The 20,276-nt window shown below is 41.1% G+C and overlaps 1 protein-coding gene across 1 annotated transcript; it reads left to right on the top strand.

Annotated features, from left to right (window-relative positions):
• The first annotated feature begins 701 nt into the window (after positions 1 to 701).
• On the top strand, positions 702 to 20,194 carry TCEANC (transcription elongation factor A N-terminal and central domain containing). The gene is made up of 3 exons (XM_027447764.3): positions 702 to 1,153; positions 4,538 to 4,649; positions 12,854 to 20,194. The coding sequence occupies exon 3, from the start codon at positions 12,862 to 12,864 to the stop codon at positions 13,942 to 13,944; it is 1,083 nt and encodes a 360-aa protein (XP_027303565.2). The 5' UTR covers positions 702 to 1,153; positions 4,538 to 4,649; positions 12,854 to 12,861; the 3' UTR covers positions 13,945 to 20,194.
• Positions 20,195 to 20,276: the final 82 nt, after the last annotated feature.

Here is a 20,276-nt window from a genome sequence, read left to right as displayed (position 1 = left end):
AATTGAGAAAGGTCTGAGTGAAGAACCTGCCTTGAAAGACAGGTGTCAACCATTCTGATCCCTGCTCATAGGAGGACTAATCACAAGGAGCGAGCTGTGCTCCTTCTTGTGTCTATTCTGCCAAGGGAGCTCAGCACCAGTGCTGGAATGCCATGCTATCTGCTTCCATTCCTTCATCTCCTCTTGTTCCATAAAACTACAGATTCTTTGGGATAGGCTTTGTCGCATGCTTTGTTGTATGTGCCACAAAGACGTGGCAAAAAGGAAGTCCTACCTCATCTGCAATCACCAGTTGTCCATAATACATAATGTGGAACAGGGCTGGCCATTGTACCCTATATTCAATCACTTCCAAATTCATTAGCTTGACACAAATACATTGTGAGTTAAAAATTAAAGGAAATTAGCAATCATTCAGGGTTCTTCACTTAACAGTGTATAATGCAACTGCTGCAGCACCACCGATTAACAGTTTGATAGCATGAGAATATTGGTCCCTGTCTCATTCCAATAATATAATAAATTGCTTATATGATTTTTTTTTTTACAGTCTATACATCAACAGAAGGGCTTTTTTTTTTTTTTTTTTTTTTTTTTTTTTTTTTTTTTTTTTTTTTTGTGATAAGTACTGGTGATGTTCATTGTGTGAAAACGGAGAAAAGGGGTGTGCCTGCCCTACAAGGGCATTTATGCTGATCGTATTTGATAATTTGAGGCAGGAACCTTTACTGACAGCAGAGGGCAACACAGTGAATAAACATCAGTGAATAAAACCAAAAGCATTTACTTAAAAATCACGGGTTTTCTGCTGTAATTGAGAACGACCCCCACCACACACCCGTACATTTGCTGCAGAGCCGACCAGAAATATTAACCTTTCACAAACACATTTTAAACGCTCGGTGTAGAAAGCATATGAAAGCGCTGCGGTGCTTATTTAAAACACGTTTACTGTTTAATCTGGTATATGCAACACAGGTACCCGTCACCGCGTGCAGTAAGATTTATAACCCCTTTTTTTAAAAAAAAAAAAATCTCCTTTTCTCCCGGGGGCCGGCACGGGAGCTCACCCCCCACCCGGCCGCTCGCTAAGATGGCGGAGGCACGGCGCAGGAAGCGGGAAGGCTCCGCCATGTTGCGGAGCGGCGCGGAGGTAACGCCACCGGCGGTGGTGCCGGGGTAGGGGCCGAGGGCTCTTTGTGTTCCACCGGAGCAGCTTCCGCCTTCCGCGGCAGCACCGGGGAGATGTTTCCCCGGCTCCTGGGGCTGGGGATGAGGTCGGGGGTGAGCCCCAGCGGGAGCAGGCGGCGGGGGGGCCCGCAGCGCCCTGAAATGGCGCCACAGGGCGGGCGGGATGGGGCAGCCGCGTCCCTCGCCGCTGCCACCACCCCCGGGGGACACAAAGCGGCTCCTTCGTCCTGGGGCTGCTCTGTTCCTTAATGTCGGTGTCCTTTGGGGCACTGTGTTCGGTGAGGTGGCGGCGTTAAAGGCTCTAGAGGCCAAAAGGGAGAGGGTGAAGGATGGGGACTGAGCAACGCAGCATTGTGCAGCCTAAGGCGAGGTGGGCATGAGGAGCAGGCACGAGGGGATGGTGTTTGAATTGGGATAAAAACCAAAAAACGTAGTTAGTGTACCCCTGTGTGGTGTTTGGGAGCGTGATCGCAGTTGAAGTGGGCCACTCGTTTTATGGGAGCACTTGCAGAAAAGTTGGCATTCAGATTTCCATCTCGTGGCTTGTGCTGGTGTGTGGTGGCCAGGTTACGGTGATGGTAGCTGGCCGCTGGCATCCTTAGAGTGACCCCAAACCTCCTGGTATAAGCTGTCACCTGCTCCTGTCTCCTGCAACAGGCAAATGTCTCAGCTGGTTTCATACAAATGCGTAAGGCTGGCCTGCTTCTCTCAGCTGTTGCAGGCCCCCTACTGATTTATATCATACACACCTATAATTCTTAACGTAGAAATCGCAGGATGGATATCACTAATGGTAGTGTCATGGGTGCCATTTTTTAGATATTTGCTCTGTTTGTCTCCGTGCAGTGGTTGACTAGAGGTGAGTCAAATGTCAGCACAAATTGAGAAAGGAATTAGAGAATTCACCTTTCTCAATGTAGTATTGTTTTTAATAATCAAACACATAAAAATCCATTTCATTTCAAGGATATTTCAGATCTTATTTCAGTCAGTGCATGTCAAGTGTCCAGATCAAGACTCTCAAATGTTTAGGCTTTATCACATAGTTCAGCAGAAGGAATTTTAGTGGGTGCTAATAATATTTTACAAATACTCTTTGTTAATAACATTTTTTTTTCTTTAAAGCAATCAGGAACATGTTCCTTTGGATATAGAAAAGTAGTGTTTTGTTTTGTTTTGTTTTTAAAGGGAAAAGGTTATATCATTTCAGAGTGGAAAACCTGTAAAAGAATGATAAAGCGATATCTAATGGAATTATGTCCTTAACAGCTGAATAAGAAACGGAAATAGTATCAAGCTGAGACTTAACAAGAAACTGAATGTTAGAGCCAATACAAAGTCTGTGTTTATCTGATAAATGATCAGAAAAAGCAGTCATTCGCAAAAGTGCATAAAACAGATTTTTATTACTTATGTGTCCTATTTTTATGCTACTTTGTCCGTACATTTTGCCATAAAAAGACAATGCAGACTGAACATTTACTTTTGCTTGTACTGTGCTGGAATTGAAGTCGTTGCTAGCTCTGTGATTAAGAATAATCTTAAAGCTTTTTTGGCAAGGAAATGCATATTCTAGAGAAAGAATTGCTTGTTCTTTCCAAAAATTATTCATGTTTTGTTTCTAAAGTATTAAATGAACAAATGTACTTTGCATAGATAGGTTTTGTGGTAAGTACATTTTTTACTTGTTAATTTAGGCTCCTATCAGCAAGCCAGTGTGTCTTGTTGGACACCTCTGCCAGTGCAGAAGCTTACCTAAAGGTGGGGAAGCTTTGCTTAGACTGAGACTGTCCAGGTCTAAAATCTGTGGGTCTGTAAGTGATAATAACAGTATTTGTGGAAACTGAAAAAGAAGTAGATGAACAAGAATGTCAGATGAGGTGTGCCAGTTCTAAATCTGCAGCTTACAACCAATTTTTCACTTCACTGGAAGGTTTTAAAAAATCACAACTGATTCTACCAAAGCAAGAGGACAAGAAATTCAAAAGGAAGTTAGAAAATGGTGAAGCAAAACTCTGCTACTGGGCAGGATCGTGAGAGTTAATGTTACTGTCATCATTAGAGGTGAACAGGGAAAGCACAGTCAGTCTTTAGGAGTTCTACAGAATGCTCAAAACTTTAATTTTGTCAAGTAGTGATTTGTGGAGCCATGTTGTACGTGGTAGTGTTGTCTTTCTGTAAAAAACAAACACATAAACTAGCCATCCTTGCTATGAAGGAAAGATGTGACCACTAGAGACTTACAGACTCAAAATGAACAAATAAATAAATGTGGGATAGGCCCACCTCAGTGTGTTAGAGATTTTGAATTATGATTTCCTAATGTTTGGAGGACAGCATTATGAATGTGTCTTCAGCACAGGCATGAAATGGAGGGAGTAGTCCAGATGTCTGATACAATCACGAAGGTGGCAAGAGGGAGAGAGCTTCATGACCTGGAACTGTTAGTATTACCTATACATACAATCAGCCAATATAGTCAATGTTTTTTGAAGAAAACAGCTTCCTTTTGGAAGATGTTGCAGCCTTGCTGGAATTGTTCTGCTGGTTTGCTGTCCAAAGTGATTAGAATTTGGATATGACTGCTTGCATCCATCCAGATGAATAGTTTAGGAGACTAACGGTGTTTAATTAAATTAGAGAGTTAATAAACTATGTCACTAAGCTGCTTCAATTATGCTGGTATTTCCTGGTACGTTTCTTAAGTGAGGAAAAAATGCTTACAGCATCCTCTTGCTGCAGGAAAATGGCAAAATATCATTCTACATATTGTCTTACAAATTTTACAGTAATGATGAATTCTTTTTAGTTTGAAGTCTGTTAATATTGGAAAAAACAATGTTAGGAAATTAAATAATCATTTCATGAAGTGCAAGTAAATACTTTCACACAGTGAAAGTTTGGCTGGGTACTAATGCAGGTGATGTTATCAGCAAGGTATAGGCATTTTCTTCTTGTCTCATGGTAAACTTTGCTCTTTAGAATGGAGTTGCGTTGTGAAGATGCCAAATGTACTTGTAACAATCCTGTGCTTTTTTTTTTTTTTTTTTCATGAAAAGATGATAAACTATACTGTGTAGGTTGTAAGAGACTCTGTTAATTTATTATTGTATGAATTGTAAAAAAAAAAAAAGTGTATAACCCTTTTAAAGCAAAGGGCTTAGACTTTTTGAAGGTTAATTAACACAAAACACATATGTCATAATCTGTGTCCCTAGGTAGTACTGATTCATGTTTGAATCGTCTGCTTAAATTTCATTTAGCATTTTTCTTTTCCTATATATACTTGTCACTTGTGGCCAAAATAATAGTTCATGTCTTGAAAATATATCCCATTTGTCCACAGACTGACTTCTGAGCTGCTGGAAGCGCCAGTAGGGGAGAGAATCAGCGCTCCCGTCCAGTGAACGCAGCAAGGACCTCGTACAGGCAAGAGGTGGAAAAGGGCCGAGAAAAAGGTATTCCTCTGCCAGTTTTGGTACAGCTTTATCATAAAGACTTGGAAAAAACAGATAGCCCCTGGAAAATTGGCGTGACCTTGTATCCAAACCGGAGAGCGTAATTTATAATAAAATTAGTTAAGTCTGAAAAATCATGTGACTGTAGATGAGAGAAACCACGTGTCTCTGTATGTGAAGTGGTGCCAATCTTAAAGCAGAAGGAAGCTCATGTTTGCACGTAATTTCAATTGAAGTAATTAATGACAAATCTCTCTGAGGTATACAAACATTCTGTTGTTGCCCTAGTGACTCATAATGCTTTAGAATACGTTCTGAACCTGTATAGCTGTCCTATTGTGAAGATTAGCTGCTACCTCCACGTGATACTGAATTCTGTCATTTTTTAACTCCTTAGGAATATTCTATTAAAAAGAACAACTGTATCAACAGAAATTAAGATTTTTGGATCAGTGGAATAATTAGTTACCTGTAACATTTAGCACAGCAGCATCTCTATTAGGGTGTGTGCTTCCTTGGCAGCATCAGCTGGAACACCCAGAACACAGAAGAGCTGTAGCTGTTTAATTCATGAATTAAATTCCAGCTAGTTCTTGCCTGTGAGAAGAGTCGTTGTTATTCATCCGGTGTAGCTGTAGTATTCTAAGTCTTTTTCTGAGCTTCAGCTTATATATATATATAGATACTGATGTTGATCAAAGCTAGTGGCTAAGCAGTTTGAGGGCTGCAGCTTTTCTTTTCTCATTAAATCCATGCGTATTTGTTTGATCATATCAGAAAAACGTGCTGATGAGTCTCTTTTGTCCCTGAGGCTTGGTAACTTCATTATGCAGTCTATTGATTTTTCTTTTATTATTATTTTAAGGAAATAAAATTATTTTTTAGTTAAAATCGAGGAGTTCTAGGAGAAACAACTCCAGATTGGGATCAAAAAATTGACTTTTAAGAGGCTGCATCCTCACATGAATAAAGTGTGCTCTGCCCTTTCTCCCTGCAATCTCCCTCTCTTGGGAGGAAAGCCTGAGAGAATGGGTCCAGTGGGCAAACTAGAGGGCAGACACAGGTTATAGCTCCAGACCAGTTAAGAGCACTGTTGCTCAGTCACTGGTGTAGATGATGCAGAACAAAGCTACTGCTCTGTCAGACTACTTTTTATTATTCACATGCTCTTATACTAGCTGTTGTCCTGGAAAATGTATTGAAAACATGTTTTACATAGTATTTTCACTTAATTTTCTCTTCCCTTTTTTCCTCACTGTGGTTCTACTCCATGTGCAAGTGCAGTAGAGATTTTGGGGGAATGATTTTGCAGTGTTTCTGAGCTCATGTACTCCACTTCTTCTAGACCAGTGACCAAAAGGTGGCTGTCTTAGTCAGTGAACTGTCATTTATTGGATTGTCATGGACATCTGGCAATAGCACTGCTGTATTATTTCAATTATTATTGGATTAAGTCTGCTTTATTCATGTGGCTTTGCATTGGAGATGGATTTCTGTATAGTTCTTTATAGTCTTTGGGGTGGGAGGCAGTCCTGCTGAGAGGCAGGAAGAGCGCTGATTTTTGCCAAGATGAAATAAAAGCCCCGGAAAATGATTTATTGGTGACATCTTTGATATCTGCTTTCCTGCTGTAGATGAGATGAAGGAATGTTCTGGGGTCTGGGGGCTGGCTCTGAGATTTCTCTGGTTTCCTCTTAGGCTCCAAGTTTAAAATAGCATTTGATCATTGTCATTGTTTATAGGGAATTTAGCTTGCCCAAGGCAAAAAATATGGTACCAGGACCAGGTGCAATGAACCGTCTCTGCTCTAACATTGACTGTGTCATTTTGCAGAAAATTAGTTGCATTGTTAGGAGTACTTGGCTGCTTCTGATCTTTATCTCGGCTGTGATCCCGATTTTCTTGCAATTGCATAGAATTCCTCCGGCGAAGAATCGTCTACACCTCGGGTTGGGGTGAGGGAGAAGAGTACTGGTGCTCAGCCTGCTCTGCCCTTCCAGGGCATTCATCTGCACTTACGTGGATGCCTTTGGGGTTTGTCTTAGCGCAGCCAACTCCTGCTGGTAAACCAAGGGGAAATAGGTGACGCATTTCAAACCTGAGGTAGTCTGTAGGTTTTTTTTTCCTCCTTGGAAGCAAACTGACTTAAAAGGTCTTTATTGATCACTGTCATTTGTTCCTGTGTACACAAGTGACTCATGCCATGCAGTCAGTGTGAGAGGTCCTAAGGATTTGGCAAGTACCTCATCAGCATGGTATTACAGAGTCTAATCGTAAACACGAGCCAGTCTCTACCTTGTTCAATAGACACTTGAAATTCAAACAGATGTTCTCCTGCTTTGCTAAAGTTAGGCAGGATGGAAATACCTTGTGTAGTTGTCAGAGAGATGGGGATGTTTATTTTGTACAGCACAAAATTGCAATGTTAGCATTCAGACTTCTGTTCTTGCATCTCTGCAGTACCAAAAAATCACAATGCATTTCATGACACCAGGAAAAGAACATTGTTGTTTGCTCACCTTTTTCTTGGATTTCTTACTCTTGGTACTAGGAAGACAACAGAATGCTGACTATGCGATTCAGTTAATTTTACCAATGTTTGTTGAGCAGCATTTGCCAAATAGCATTAAATCAGGTAGGGAAGTGGCCTAATTCCAAATTTTAAAGATGTTGAATGAAGGAGCAGTGTGCAGGGCAGACTAGATGAGGGATGCACCCTTTTTGTCCATTCTGTGTCCTGGCACCTTTGGACATACTCTTTGTTTTCCAAATTTAGGCAAATAGGTACCCTAAAAATGTGAGGTTTCCTGAAGGTCATAAGGAAGTAGTTTTCCCTTTTTCCTTATAGTCTGGATTTCCTCATTATGCACGTTTTCACAAGACTGCATGGGTTTGCTATACTACAGCTCCCTCAAGTGGTAAAATATTTTCCCATTTAAAACTGCAGCTCACTTTCTGTGAAACACTTGCTCTCTTTTCAAAAGGCATTGAGGCTTTCTCCAACTTCCTCTTTATTCTGCCCTTTCTTTCCTCAGATGCTGAAAACTACAAACTGTGAGGTTATCAGTGGAGCAGAGCAGTGGGTGAAAGGGCTATGACAGTGCTCTTTGTTCAGCACCTGACCTGCTGAACCAGCTTGGGCAGGACATTTCACTGTGTAAGCTTCAATTTTGTCATCTGCGAACTAGGGAGAATGATGAATATTTGTAGATGACCTAGAGTTGTTTTAAACGTTAATTCCTTATCTTTTTTTTTTTATTATTACTTTTCTTTCAAACAATGCTTCTGTATATCTGACGTTGAAAACACCAATCCCTTGACTGCAGGCAGCAGCATGTCTGCTGTCATCTGTTTGCTGTCTTGCTACAAAGCATCAAAACCCTGTTACACAGCAGAAACATCAGTGTTCAACATCAGGAACAGGAGTGTGATCAGAATGAGGTCAGGCTTGTTCTCCTTTGGTTCTCAGTGAATTTGTGCTACAAAATTCACTCTGGTATTACCCCCGCACCAGTAATTCTTTGTTTCTCCCTGTAAGAACGTGAAAAGTAAGTTTACTACACTTGTCTGAGGGAATCTTGTTGTGCCTTGATTCTGTAAGTGGAAGAGGTCCTAGACATCGTGTATTAATGTGAAATGCTATGCAGGGTTCCCAGAGTTAAGGAAGAGTCCTACCTCATCCTTCAACAGCCTGAAGCTGTAAAACAACCTTTATATGTTCTTTGTAAGATCATAGGTCAGTACTCTGTTTAATTTCTGATCATGTAAAAATAATGCTCGCTATCAGTCTTAGTGATTAAAACGGATTAAAATCCAGTTGCTGCTTCATTTGGAGCAACAAATAAACATTTTTTTCTCACTACACCGTCTTTTAATTTGGAAACAAAACTAAAATTTATGATTGAGTAGATAAGGTAGTGTTTTATAAGTATGTATCACTTTTCATCCTGAAGTATTTTAAAGTCCTTTGCAAACCAGCTGTACTCAGCAAAGCCAGTGACATTCAAAGAATGCTTACCCCCTAGAAGCCTTACCATTTTTCATTAATAAAGACATATTTATTGTTTACTCAGTGATTTCCCTGCTGGCTGTTGCTTGGGTTTCTGTCAGTTGCCAATGAATATTCCACTCCATCGGAGTTGTTAATTACAGATTTCAATTCTGTACTTGTCACATATTTTGATGACTTATTCTTTCTTTTATGTAGTTTTGCTGAATAGGGGAGTCATTTAGTTCTCTGCTATTTTTCATACGTGTTGAGGAAAGCATTTCCTCAGAACTGATTGTTTTGACATAAATATGAGTAGTCTATTAAGTAGTTGAATTTCCCAAATTAGTTTTTAATCATTTTTCATATTTTCATGTCCGTATTCTATTTTAATTTTGTTTGACTGCTGCTTACTTGAATTTAATTTTGCATAAACTTGAAAAAGTACACACATGACTACAAAGATCTTAAAATTTCTACGAATTTAATTACTGCCGTAGTGTGCATGCACAGAAAAAGTTCTAACATAGACTGTGTATACTACATTTAATCTAAATCAAAGCAACCTTTTGTATATCTATTATAGGGTTAAAAAAAACAAAACAAATGTACCTGGTTCTCTTAGATCTGCCTACTAGAAAAAAAAAACATCATACTGTGGGGTAATGAATTAGCATGTGTCAGCTCCTTCTGAATACCTGTGTGTCCATAGCTAAGTGTCAGGTAATTCAGTGTGATGTGTGGCAGCAAGCTGAGCTCTTGCTGCACGTGCTGCTGTGTGGGCTCCAGCTGCCCTCAGAGGCTTTGTGGCAGTTGCCCCATCTGAAAGTGACTGCCAGAGGCTGTAGAGCTGAAGGAAGCTTTTTCAGCCTTACAATTTACCTGTGTGCAATTAGTCACAGAAGTGGGCATGTGTTCACCTTGCCACCCTGCTGGGCTGCTGAGGGTCAGGTGCATGACTGTGAGTGAGGACAACTACCAAAAAGCAAGCTGATATTGACCTCATATGGCATTTCCTATATACAGATCCTCACCCTACCCTATTAGAGAAGGAACTTTTATGAAGCATACTTCTCAGTGAAAGATAAAATACCACATCGTTGTCACAGGGTAAAAGTGTATGTGCGGCCAAATTATCACCAGAGCACTTTGTGCGTAGTAATTTTGCATGTTTGAAGCTGTTGATACAGTAAGTGGGAGGTAGGGGAGCTCTGCAGCACCACAGCGTTATATAACAGGCTCCTATCCATGTGGCTCTTCCTTACTGTAAATATGCGCTGGTGGAGTAAGACTGAAGATAAACCAGAATAAAAGGTATGGCTTTTACTAACTTCTGTACCGTATACTAGATGTTAAGCCATCTTGCATTTGATATGTGTACTTTATGCTATGTGTAGCACAATACACTATGTATGTTAATAGGTACAAACACTGAAGAAAATTACATTTAAGGCAGGTTAGGAGCATAGCTGAATCTAAGGCACAGGGCAATCACACTGAGTACACAAGTGTCCCTGCCTCTGCCCTAGGTCGCATGAGAAACAGTATATGCCAGCAGATCATTGACTAATAACGTCAGCTGCTCAGTGTTTGGGAGACAGGAGGGAGCTGTCCTGCTGAAATGGTGGCCACCCTGCAAGAAAAAAACTCTTCCACTCTCACAAGTTCTACGTGGCTGGTCAGATGAGACAGGATGCAAGTGTATGTGCTTTTCAGTATGGCAGTGCATAGAGTTCAGCTAGTGTATTTGAATAATGTATCCTGTTTCTGAAACTACTTTAGCAAATCAGTTTCTGTTACAGCTGTTATTGAGGTCTCACGGGACTTCAAAATGTCAGGCAAGAACGAGCTGTTTAAAGACAGGGTAAGTGCAAGCAGAGAGCATTCACTGTGGAGGTCAGGTTGGTCTGTAGTTTGTGCTTACAGAAACACAATGAAGGTTTATGCTCTCCGTCTCTCTCTCCTTTTTTTGTGGAGCTCCAAGGCCCTACCTAAAGCTTGAACGTATTTCTGGCACACACAGAACAAGTCAGCTAGCCCAGTAGTCATTGAAAGCAGCAGGGCGTGCAAATTATCCACCCATCTCTCTTTTCCCTCCTCTTCCCCCATTCTCAGGAGATTTCATCATGGAAACAGTGATGGTGCAAGACATCTGCTTATGGGCTCCTTTGAATGTGCACGTGTGTAGCTGGCCTCCTATCAGTCTCTAAATGCAAGTGGCCTTTTCTAGAGCAGAATCAGGATGTATTCAGCTTCAGCCACTGGCTTGTAGGTGTCGCTGTTTTTGAGCTGCCTGGCCTTGATCATCAAACTGTAACGTGATGACAGAGCTAGCAAGGGAAAGGGCAACAACGAGGACCTGTTAAAAGTTTACTAGGCTGATCTGCCTCTCTGCTAGCAGCTGTAACGAGAAGCTTTTGGAAGAAAGATAACACATGATCGCTTGCATAACAAGTGAAAGGTTGAGTTATTGCTGAGGCTCGTGGGTCACGGAGGAATAGAATGTGGTTTGGGGCTTAAGATCCACTGAGTTACGTCAGTCTCACTTGCTTAACTGTGCTGCAGAGTAGCCGCAAACCATAGCTTGGTAGCTCCCAGTATAATGTGTTCAGCTCCTTACTGTTCGTTAAGAAATTCCTCATGCGGAGTTATGGTTGTCTTTGAAGTTCCTCAGAAGGCCTGAAAAGTGACATCTTCAGCAGGTGCTTGAACAAGTTACTTAGCTCAGTATTTTTTGGTCAGATACCATTCCCACATTAGCTGGTTAATTTTACTCTTTTGAAGTAACACAGCTTTGCTCCACATGGCTTCCTACTCCAAATTGGTCTTCTAATGCCAACACCTATTTGGTTGATTTTAACTAAAGAAGAACTATGAGGAACCAAATGGAAATATGTTTGTTTTATTAAAAATTAAATGATAGCCAAACATCTCAGTACTTAGTGTAATGATTTGTGAAAAAAAAATCTTGCCAAATTAAGGCATAGTCACAGGGATAACTGATTTAAAATAAATAGAACAAAAAACACTGTGGATTTTCTGGACTCCCCTTTTCCTGATACTCTGTACCATTGCAGCTTGTGCTGAGTTTGTAGTCGGATGCTTAGAAACAGTGAAAAGTAGAAAAAGATGTTTATATGCAGGTTCCCAAAAGTTGAGACATACATCATGTTTTTTCTGAGAAGGATTATTCTGCATATGCATTCTGGAAGGATGGCAGCAATCATCTCCCTTGGTTTGGGGTAAACTTTCAGGTCACTGCAACTTTCAGATTAAATTAGTGCAGTGTTTACTTACAAGTCTGCCCTTGGAGATTATCAGGAGGCTAGTACAGAATGTGTTCAGCAGTGTGAGGACATGATGTTGTTCAAATAGCTGCTACAGCAGAAGGCCTCAGACATGATTTTTAATAGACCTGATTTTTCATAGGTTTTGAATTTGTGTGATGGAAAAACAAACATTCTCCAAAATCAGCATTTTCAGTAAATGCAATTTGTTGACACCAATACTGTGAAAACCCTAATCCTATTTTTATTTGTGTGTAAAGAGGGTGAGATACATTGCCTATAAAGATGTTGGGGGGTGGGAATATTTGGTAACATTTTAAACATCAACAAGTGTTCATCTGGTGCCTTTACTGAAAAATACTGAGTTTCAGAACTCACTGCTCCTTGGTAGGCCAGTGGTACGAGTCTACTAATGCACAAAATGCTGCAAAATCCACCTGTAATCTCAAATGGCAGGGGGGTCGTGTAGTTACCTGTCTCTTTGCACCAGTTGCCAGTCTCTTGGTGTGCGTAGTTTGACAAATGTCTTATTATTCTGTCAGTGTCTTGGTGTGATTTTGGCAAAACAATTTGTTTTTCCTTAAAAGTAGGGCATGACAATAATTCTTAAAACTACAAACTCTGCCTCATCAGAAGTCCCTGGTCTCTTTCTGCCAGTGTTTTCCTTGCATGTGTTAGACTTACATGCCTGTGTGCACTTGCCCAGGACCCAGCCTCCTCTGTGCTCTGCATTTGGTCTGCAAGCTCCACTGTACGCCATTTCAAGGGAAAGTTGGCAAACACAGTGATATTATGCAGATAAAATAGTGTCAAATAACATACAGGAAAAAAAAATACAAACAACACACTTGTGAGAATATAGAGAAAATGATTTAATAAATGTCAAAACTGAATTAACATGATTAAAATATATATTTTTTGGCTTTCAGGTTTAAAAATGTCTGACCAGAAAATTATTGTACACAGATCCCATTGTATCGAGAAGCTACTCTCTGGGAACAATTTCCAAGATATTGAGGATCATCTTAAAGAGCTTGAAGATGTTGATATGACTATTGAATATCTTCAGGGGACAGAAGTTACCAAGGCTGTATACAGAGTACTCAAGAGTTGCCCTTCAGTAGAGTTGAAGAAGAAAGCAAAGCAGCTATTGTCAAAGTGGAAAGCACTTTACAAGAATAGCTGTGTTCAGTCAGTGCAAGTTAAGAAGCCAGTTTCTGGGAATGTAAAAGAGGAAACTGAACATCTCGGTGTGACTCCCAGAGAACAGTTGCTGTCTGAAGGGCCAAGTCAGCAGGAAATATTAGATGCTGCCCCTTCTCAAGTTTTGGTCCCATCACAAACTGTTAAAAATGTGGTATGCAATGACTCAGAAGGCAGCTTGGAACAGCTCCCCCCTTTTGAGGAACAATGTATTGATAGCAAAGATTCTAAACCTGCTGTTAATGAAGCAAGCTTGCAGCAGGATCACATGAGAGCTCTGAGGTGTAAATGTGCAGATCTTCTTTACAAAGCCATGAGTGATTCTGCCAAAGACAAAGAAGAAACTGATAAATGGCTAGAGCTATCTAAAGAAGTCGAAGAACATATTTTTGCTCTTCATTCTAAGAATGACAAGAAGTATAAAAATTGCATCAGAAGTAAAGTCTCTAACCTGAAGAACCCTAAAAATAGCCACTTAAGATGTAACCTTTTTTCAGGGAGTTTGAGTCCAAAGGCTTTTGCTGAGATGACAGTGATGGAAATGGCCAGTGATGAACTGAAACAGCTCAGGGCCCTGTACACAGAGTCATCTGTGCAGGAGCATCAGCTTCCACAAGTTATTAATGGCACTCAGACAAACAAAATAAAGTGTAGGCGCTGTGAGAAATTTGACTGTACTGTCACTATGATTGCCAGAGGAACTCTGTTTCTTCCAGGTTGGGTGCGAAACACAAATCCTGATGAACAAATGTTGACTTACGTTATTTGTAACGAATGTGGAGAACAGTGGTATCACAGCAGATGGGTTTGTTTGTGAGGCTGTCCTGTCCTGTGGTGGTTTTACTCAGGTGGGCAGTCGAGTTTGTGGAGCAGGCCCTGGGCCGGAGCTGCAGCCCGTGGAGAGGAGCCCACGCAGGAGCATGGGGTGTGGGGGGAGCTGCTGCCCACTTGTGAGGGACCCGTGCTGGAGCAGTTTGCTCCTGGGGAATGGACCCCGTGGTACGGAGCCATGTGGGAGCAGTGCTTGAAGAGCTGCTGCCTGTGGGCAGCCCCCACAGGCTCAGTTCATCAAGGACTGCATCCCGTGGGAGGGACCCCACAGCACAGGGGACAGGAGTGACCGAGAAGGAGCAGCGGAGAAGCGCTATGGACTGACCATAACCCCCATTCCTCTGTTCCCCTGCACTGCTTGGGGAAAGGAGGTGGAAGAGGACAGATAGGGGGAAGGCGTTTTTGGTTTCTTTCCTTTGTTTCTCACTTCTCTGGATTGTTACTAATTGGCAATAAATCTTACTACTGTCTCCCTACTCTGAGTCTGTTTTGCACGTTACAATAATTGTTGATCCCTGTCCTTATCTCAAACCTTGAGCTCCTTGTGTCATATTTTCTCCCTCTTCCTCTTTGAGGAGGGGGAGTGGAAGAGCTTCCATGGTGGAACTCGGCTGCCCACCCGAGTAAAACCTCCACATGTTCCTCTTCAAGAAGTAGTTGAGAGATGTTTATAAGAGAAGGTGTCTCTTGAAACCGCGTAATTTAAGATTTTATGTTGACACTATGTAGTTGCAATTAAAAATTGCAAAAAAAAAGATGTTAAAAAATTGCTAAGTTACTTTTAAAGATGCTCTGAACAAATGTGTTTTGTTGTGTTTTTTTTTTTTTAAGTATGTATTTTGGTAGGTTTAAAAAACCTATTATAAATGGTAACTCTGCAGCTAAGACTGGACTGTTCATTAGTAAGCCCATAAAAAATATTCCAAGTACTGCAGTTGTTCTTTCCCCAGGGTACTATGTACTTGGAGTTTTCATTATCTTTAGCTGGAATTCTTTTGCAGAACATAAGTTTAGTTTACGGTAAACAGACTGTTTCCAAAGCTGCATTTCACATACTTGTATGCAATGCAAAAAGTTCAGCATGGATTCAGCTCCTTAATTAAGTCACTTTTTGCAAGCAAGTGTGAGCTTATTGTTTTGAGGAGTACTGTCCAAAAGGAAAAAAAGTGATGAAAAATGAAGTGTAAAAGAAGGCAGTTAGCAAATGGAAGCAAAAACGAACTTCCCCCTTATCTTTCTATATCTACTGGGAGAAAAAAAAAAATACAAATAAAGATTTGCCAGTCTATCCATTTGAAGCTCAGATTTTCAATATAAGACTGCACATGGGTTGTGGTTTAACCCTGGCAGGCAGCTAAATACTGCATAGTCACTCACCTTCCACCAGTGGGATGGGGGAAGAAAATCAGAAGAAAAGTTAGAAAATTCGTGGGTTGAGATAAAAAATTTAATAAGAAAGTTTATTTTCTGAACTTAAGAGAACCACCCAAGTCCAGGTATATTTCACAGCTGTGTATGGATCTGTGGAAGACTGGTTATACTGTGTGTCCCAACTTCATGTATTTCATTTTTTTTTGCTTAAATGTTTACACGTTAGAGAAAATGGGTCTTGCAGTGAATCCTAATTTTCTGAGCACATGAATGTGTCAAGATGTGGGCTAAGGAAACACAGTGAAGAATATCTCTGCATTGTCTGAGAAATGAGGGTCTTGCAGCAGAGCAGTATGACTGGTAGGAAACTTCATAATGAGTTTGCTTGTTGGGGTATGGTCTAGGAGGTGAAATGGGTCGATAAATTGCCAATGTCATGGTTGAGGCACAAAGGAAATTGTTTCAGTTCACCCTGTTGTATAAACACATTAAAACTGTATAGTTGGCTGTAAGGGAGTTATCTTTTACAAAAGCATAGCAGGCATTTTGCAGTTCAAGGCTAAACTCAGCAGCTGAGCAGAGAAACCTACCGAGTGACTTGCCGGAGGAGCTAGGGGCAGTTCCTGTGCCCATCTATCCATAAGGTGGCTGAGCCTTGTCAGCACTTTTGTGGAGCTTTCCAGCCTAGTGACCTGTCAGAGAAAGGAGGTAGGGGCATGAGGTGAGAAAAACATAGTTGGTGAATTAAAAAACGAGAAGAGAAAATGGGCTTTTATTTGTATATGATGAAAATGGTGTGCAACCTGATGTTAAAAGAGCTACTTAGAATTAATTGATTTAAAAAAAAAGTCCATTTTGTGAAATAGAGTGTTAATAGTTAACCTTCAGCAGTGTAATTTACTGTGGCATTACCTAGATTTTATTATGTGAAAATGTGTGTTTTGGTGGGATTGAACAAATATTAAAGCATTAGGACAGGCCCTCAACATTCATGTATGTAACCGATCTTATATCTGACTTTGCCAGCACTTACACGAGCTGGAATTTATGATTATAAGTACTATTTTTTGGTTTCAGTAAAGCCATAGGCAAAGAAATACTTCCGTAGTTCTCAGTAAGTGCAGAGCTCTCTGCAGCCACCCTGCAGGTCAAGGTGCTGCTGAGCAGAGCTGGGCACCCACGCGGTGCTGTCCCAGAACCTCCTCCAGCAAGGGACTTGACTTTAGCCATGAGCAACGAACATGTGTAAATAATTTCTGCCTGCAGGTGGTTTTGAAGCCATTCCAGTAATGTACAGCTCATCCAAGGCTTGCCCTAGGGAAGGGAAAATGTTGCAAGGCCTGGCCAGTCTTTTTGCCAGAGTAAATTTCAGCAGTAAAATAGTGTAGCCGTCCTACCGACTACATTTGTGGCATAACATGTAACATCATTTTCTTTTGATCTGCCTGTCACTAAGTGTATAGTGCTAAACTGTACACCCCAACACAACTGAGAAGGGGCCTTCCTTCTCAGTAACACTCGAACCCGATAGCTGTTTTTAACTGGACTTCTTACAAACCTAGACATTAAAGTATGAAGAGTATATTTGTAAATTTTGTAAATGTCAGTAATTGTTATGCGAGTTTCTGTTCCTATTGGAAGAGCTGGAGGCCTTCTCTTTATTCAGGAGTTACCAAGTCTGTTTAAGCTTCTAGCGCCCAGTCAACACACCTTAAAGCCAGGCACAAAATAAGCCAGGGACAAGGAATAGATCTGGTAGTACTGGTGGAAAGGAAAAGGAAGTATTGGGAGGCAGGGAGAGTGAATGGGGTCCATTGTTAAGTATGTTTAGGACACGCATAGGAAATGAGGCCTTGCTTGTTCCAGTGCTGCTGAAAAAAACTTGTCCAGGTTCGGTTTCACTTCATGCCTAGTTCACGTTGATAAGTATGTGGCAAATCAGCACTTAACAGTTGATGAAACTGAATATAAACTCATGATTTTTTTATTTTATTTCATTTTATTTTATTCTTGATCATCTTACACATCTTATTTTCACCTAACAGGGTTCATTACTACTTCAGCCATTTTTTCCATCTGAGATTGTATCCTACCCTCATGACTGGAAAGGTTTAGTAGAAAGCAAGCGTCATGTGGTGTCATGTGCTGATATATATCAGCATACTGTGCAGACGTGCAGTGTCAAATGTGAGAGAATTGTTCGGGTAAGTGATGCAGACTTTGTTCTTATTTAAAAAAGGTGCGGTCTCAGTTTCACTATGCAAAGTACTGCTCCAGGCTGCAGTTTGTCAATAGGTTATGTTGTCCCTTCCTAGATTGTGTAACTGCACAGGCTTAAAATGTTTGACTGGATAAGATTATATGCTTTGGCTCAAAATGGCTCTAAAAAGTCAACTTGCAATCACACAGCATGTGTACCAGCATGAGGGTCTGGGTTACTGAGTACAAGGAGTGTCAAGAGTCCCAAAACAAGACTAAGAAGAAAACTTTGAAAAGTGAGATTATTTTATGTTGTTGAAGTCTTCTCTTTTAAGTTTGTTCCTGATAGGAGAAAAAAAAAAAAAAAAGCTTTCAATTTCTTAAAGCAGAGACTATCATTTTTGGTATGATGTTTGGCATATCCATGATGCTTCTCTACAAACAGGCATGACATCAGAAGGAATTCAAACAGGCGAATGTATGCTGAATAAGGTCTATATTTATTTTCTTTTTTTCCCCAGAAAAACTGTAAATTTAGCTACTCCCTTTATCCTATGAATTAATAGTAGCAATAAGTTAGTGTTAAAATGTAGATTGCACTCAAAGTTTAAGCAACCTGTAGCTGTAAGACTTGTCTCTTCAGAAGATGATAGCAAAATTAACACTGAAATTCAAATTTTGATGTAGAAGCAAAGATATTATTGTGAGAAGTTTTCTGCGAATAGGAGTTGATGAATGGGAGTGAATATTAATGACAACACTTCTCCTGGTTCCTGGAGATAATACTGCCAGGATCCACTTAACTCGGTCCTGCTGAGGGCCTTTTGTTTTTCCATCATGACCATTTTCCTGTAGCACCTTGTTCTGCAGCCATTTATAGTTTATAACTCTTTCTTCCTTTCCAAGCAAAAAAGGAAATGGTGATGTTTATTGTTTATTTAAAACGTATTCATTTCAGTCTGCCATGGTATTTACAATAGAACAGCTTTTTTTTTTTTTTTTTCCCTCCCCTTGGCAAAATGAGAAGTTACCTGGTCACAGGCTATGGCTAAAGAGCAAATATGTTGAATTACAGTCCTTCAGGGTGTCTTCAGGGTGTAATGGCCCAGGTCATTGAGTGCCTGGAAGATAAGGAATGAAACAAGAGCGCTTTGATAATTTCTTGGATATGAGCAGAGCAATAAAGGCAGATGACTTCACATCCCCTTATTTTGTACTGTTGTGATTCAGCCAGGAGATGACAAAGTCATGTTTTATTGAGGCCCTGCCATCACTTCCCAGGATGGGACAAAGTCTCCTTGCCAGCTACGGATGGTAAAAAGCATTATTCATGAGCTGTGTTACACGAGAGCTTTGCTGACACAGAACTTTCTCTCGCATGAAAAACCCCACTGTCCTCCACTAGCCGTGGCACTGGTCTGCTGCACGTCAATGGTACTCGGCACAGGAACACCCATCCATCCACTCCCAGTACTGCCAGCGCAGGAGGGGTGACACAACTGGGATGGAGACCCCAGGAAGCAGGTGCCCCTCCTGCAGCACCCGGCCAAGGTGGCAGGGCCAGGGGCCGGTGGTGACACAAAGCCTCCAGCGAGGAGGCCATGCCCAGGTGGCAACATGGCCACTGCTGGCCTGGGGCTAGGGCAAGGTCTGAGGCACCACTGTAGCCCCAAGGCACTGGCCAGGTCTGAAAGCAGAGCGGTTTTCGTGTGCAAGGGCCAAACCATGTCTCAGCCAGGCATTTCCTTTGGCCTGCTGCTGAGGCTGGCTTTGCACGCACAGCCCCGCCAGCAGCAGTGCTCATCTGGGCTTTCTGGCCGTGCTGCAGCAAGTACTTCTGGTAATATACACAAATAAGAGTAACGGGGGGAACTGAGGGAAAAGGGGCATCTATTCCTGACCCTCAAGCACCTGTGTGTATGTTTTAAGCTTAATTGTAACAGTAGCTCCATTTACAACATTGCAAAAACGCAGGCATGATTACACCGTGCTCCTTTTCTACATTTTTGAGTGTTCCTATGCAAAAGAAATAAAGGTACATCTTGTCTCCTAAATTTAAGAATTTTGTTCCCAACTCAAATTTTAAAACTTCCTTAAATGTATCTAAATTAGCTGAGGCAGGGGAAATTTAGGCTTGACATAAGGAGGGGGTTCTTCACAGAGAGGGTGGTTGCACACTGGAACAGGCTCCCCAGGGAAGTGGTTACTGCACCGAGCCTGTCTGAATTTAAGAAGAGATTGGACTGTGCACTTAGTCACATGGTCTGAACTTTTGGGTAGACCTGTGCGGTGTCAAGAGTTGGACTTGATGATCCTTAAGGGTCCCTTCCAACGCAGGATATTCTATGATTCTATGAAATATCAGAGAACCAGTGTTGTCTAAATAATAATAATAAAAAAAAAGATGGTAGCTGCATCCCCAAAAGGAAAAAAAAATAATTATTTCCTCAGCTTCCAAAAGTCCAAAAGCTGACTTTTATTTTTCTTTTTGAATCACAAAATTATGATCAGAACTTGTGTCATAGGATCATCACCATTTAAAGATGCTGTCTTCTACCCACCCAGCGCTTTCTGTTCTGCTTCAGTGTTGGATGAAAGCAGGTCCCAGGAAACAAGTACTGAAAATTCTTCAAAGTCCAGCTTTGTTAACTAAGAATGGGCTCAGTGTCATCAGATTTGCCTCTAGCATGGGTGGCCTTGTAAGGATCCTGCTGCTGTCAGTAGGAAACATTTTCTTTTGATAATACT

This window comes from Anas platyrhynchos, chromosome 1, assembly GCF_047663525.1.
Source record: "Anas platyrhynchos isolate ZD024472 breed Pekin duck chromosome 1, IASCAAS_PekinDuck_T2T, whole genome shotgun sequence".
Classification (NCBI taxonomy): domain Eukaryota; kingdom Metazoa; phylum Chordata; class Aves; order Anseriformes; family Anatidae; genus Anas; species Anas platyrhynchos.
The sequence above is the reverse complement of the archived record's forward strand: the minus strand, read 5'-3'. Positions and strand labels throughout refer to the sequence as shown.

Bases quoted from the DNA above. Each gene is read 5' to 3' on its own strand.
- TCEANC (XM_027447764.3), top strand. From the start codon at position 12,862: ATGTCTGACCAGAAAATTATTGTACACAGATCCCATTGTATCGAGAAG.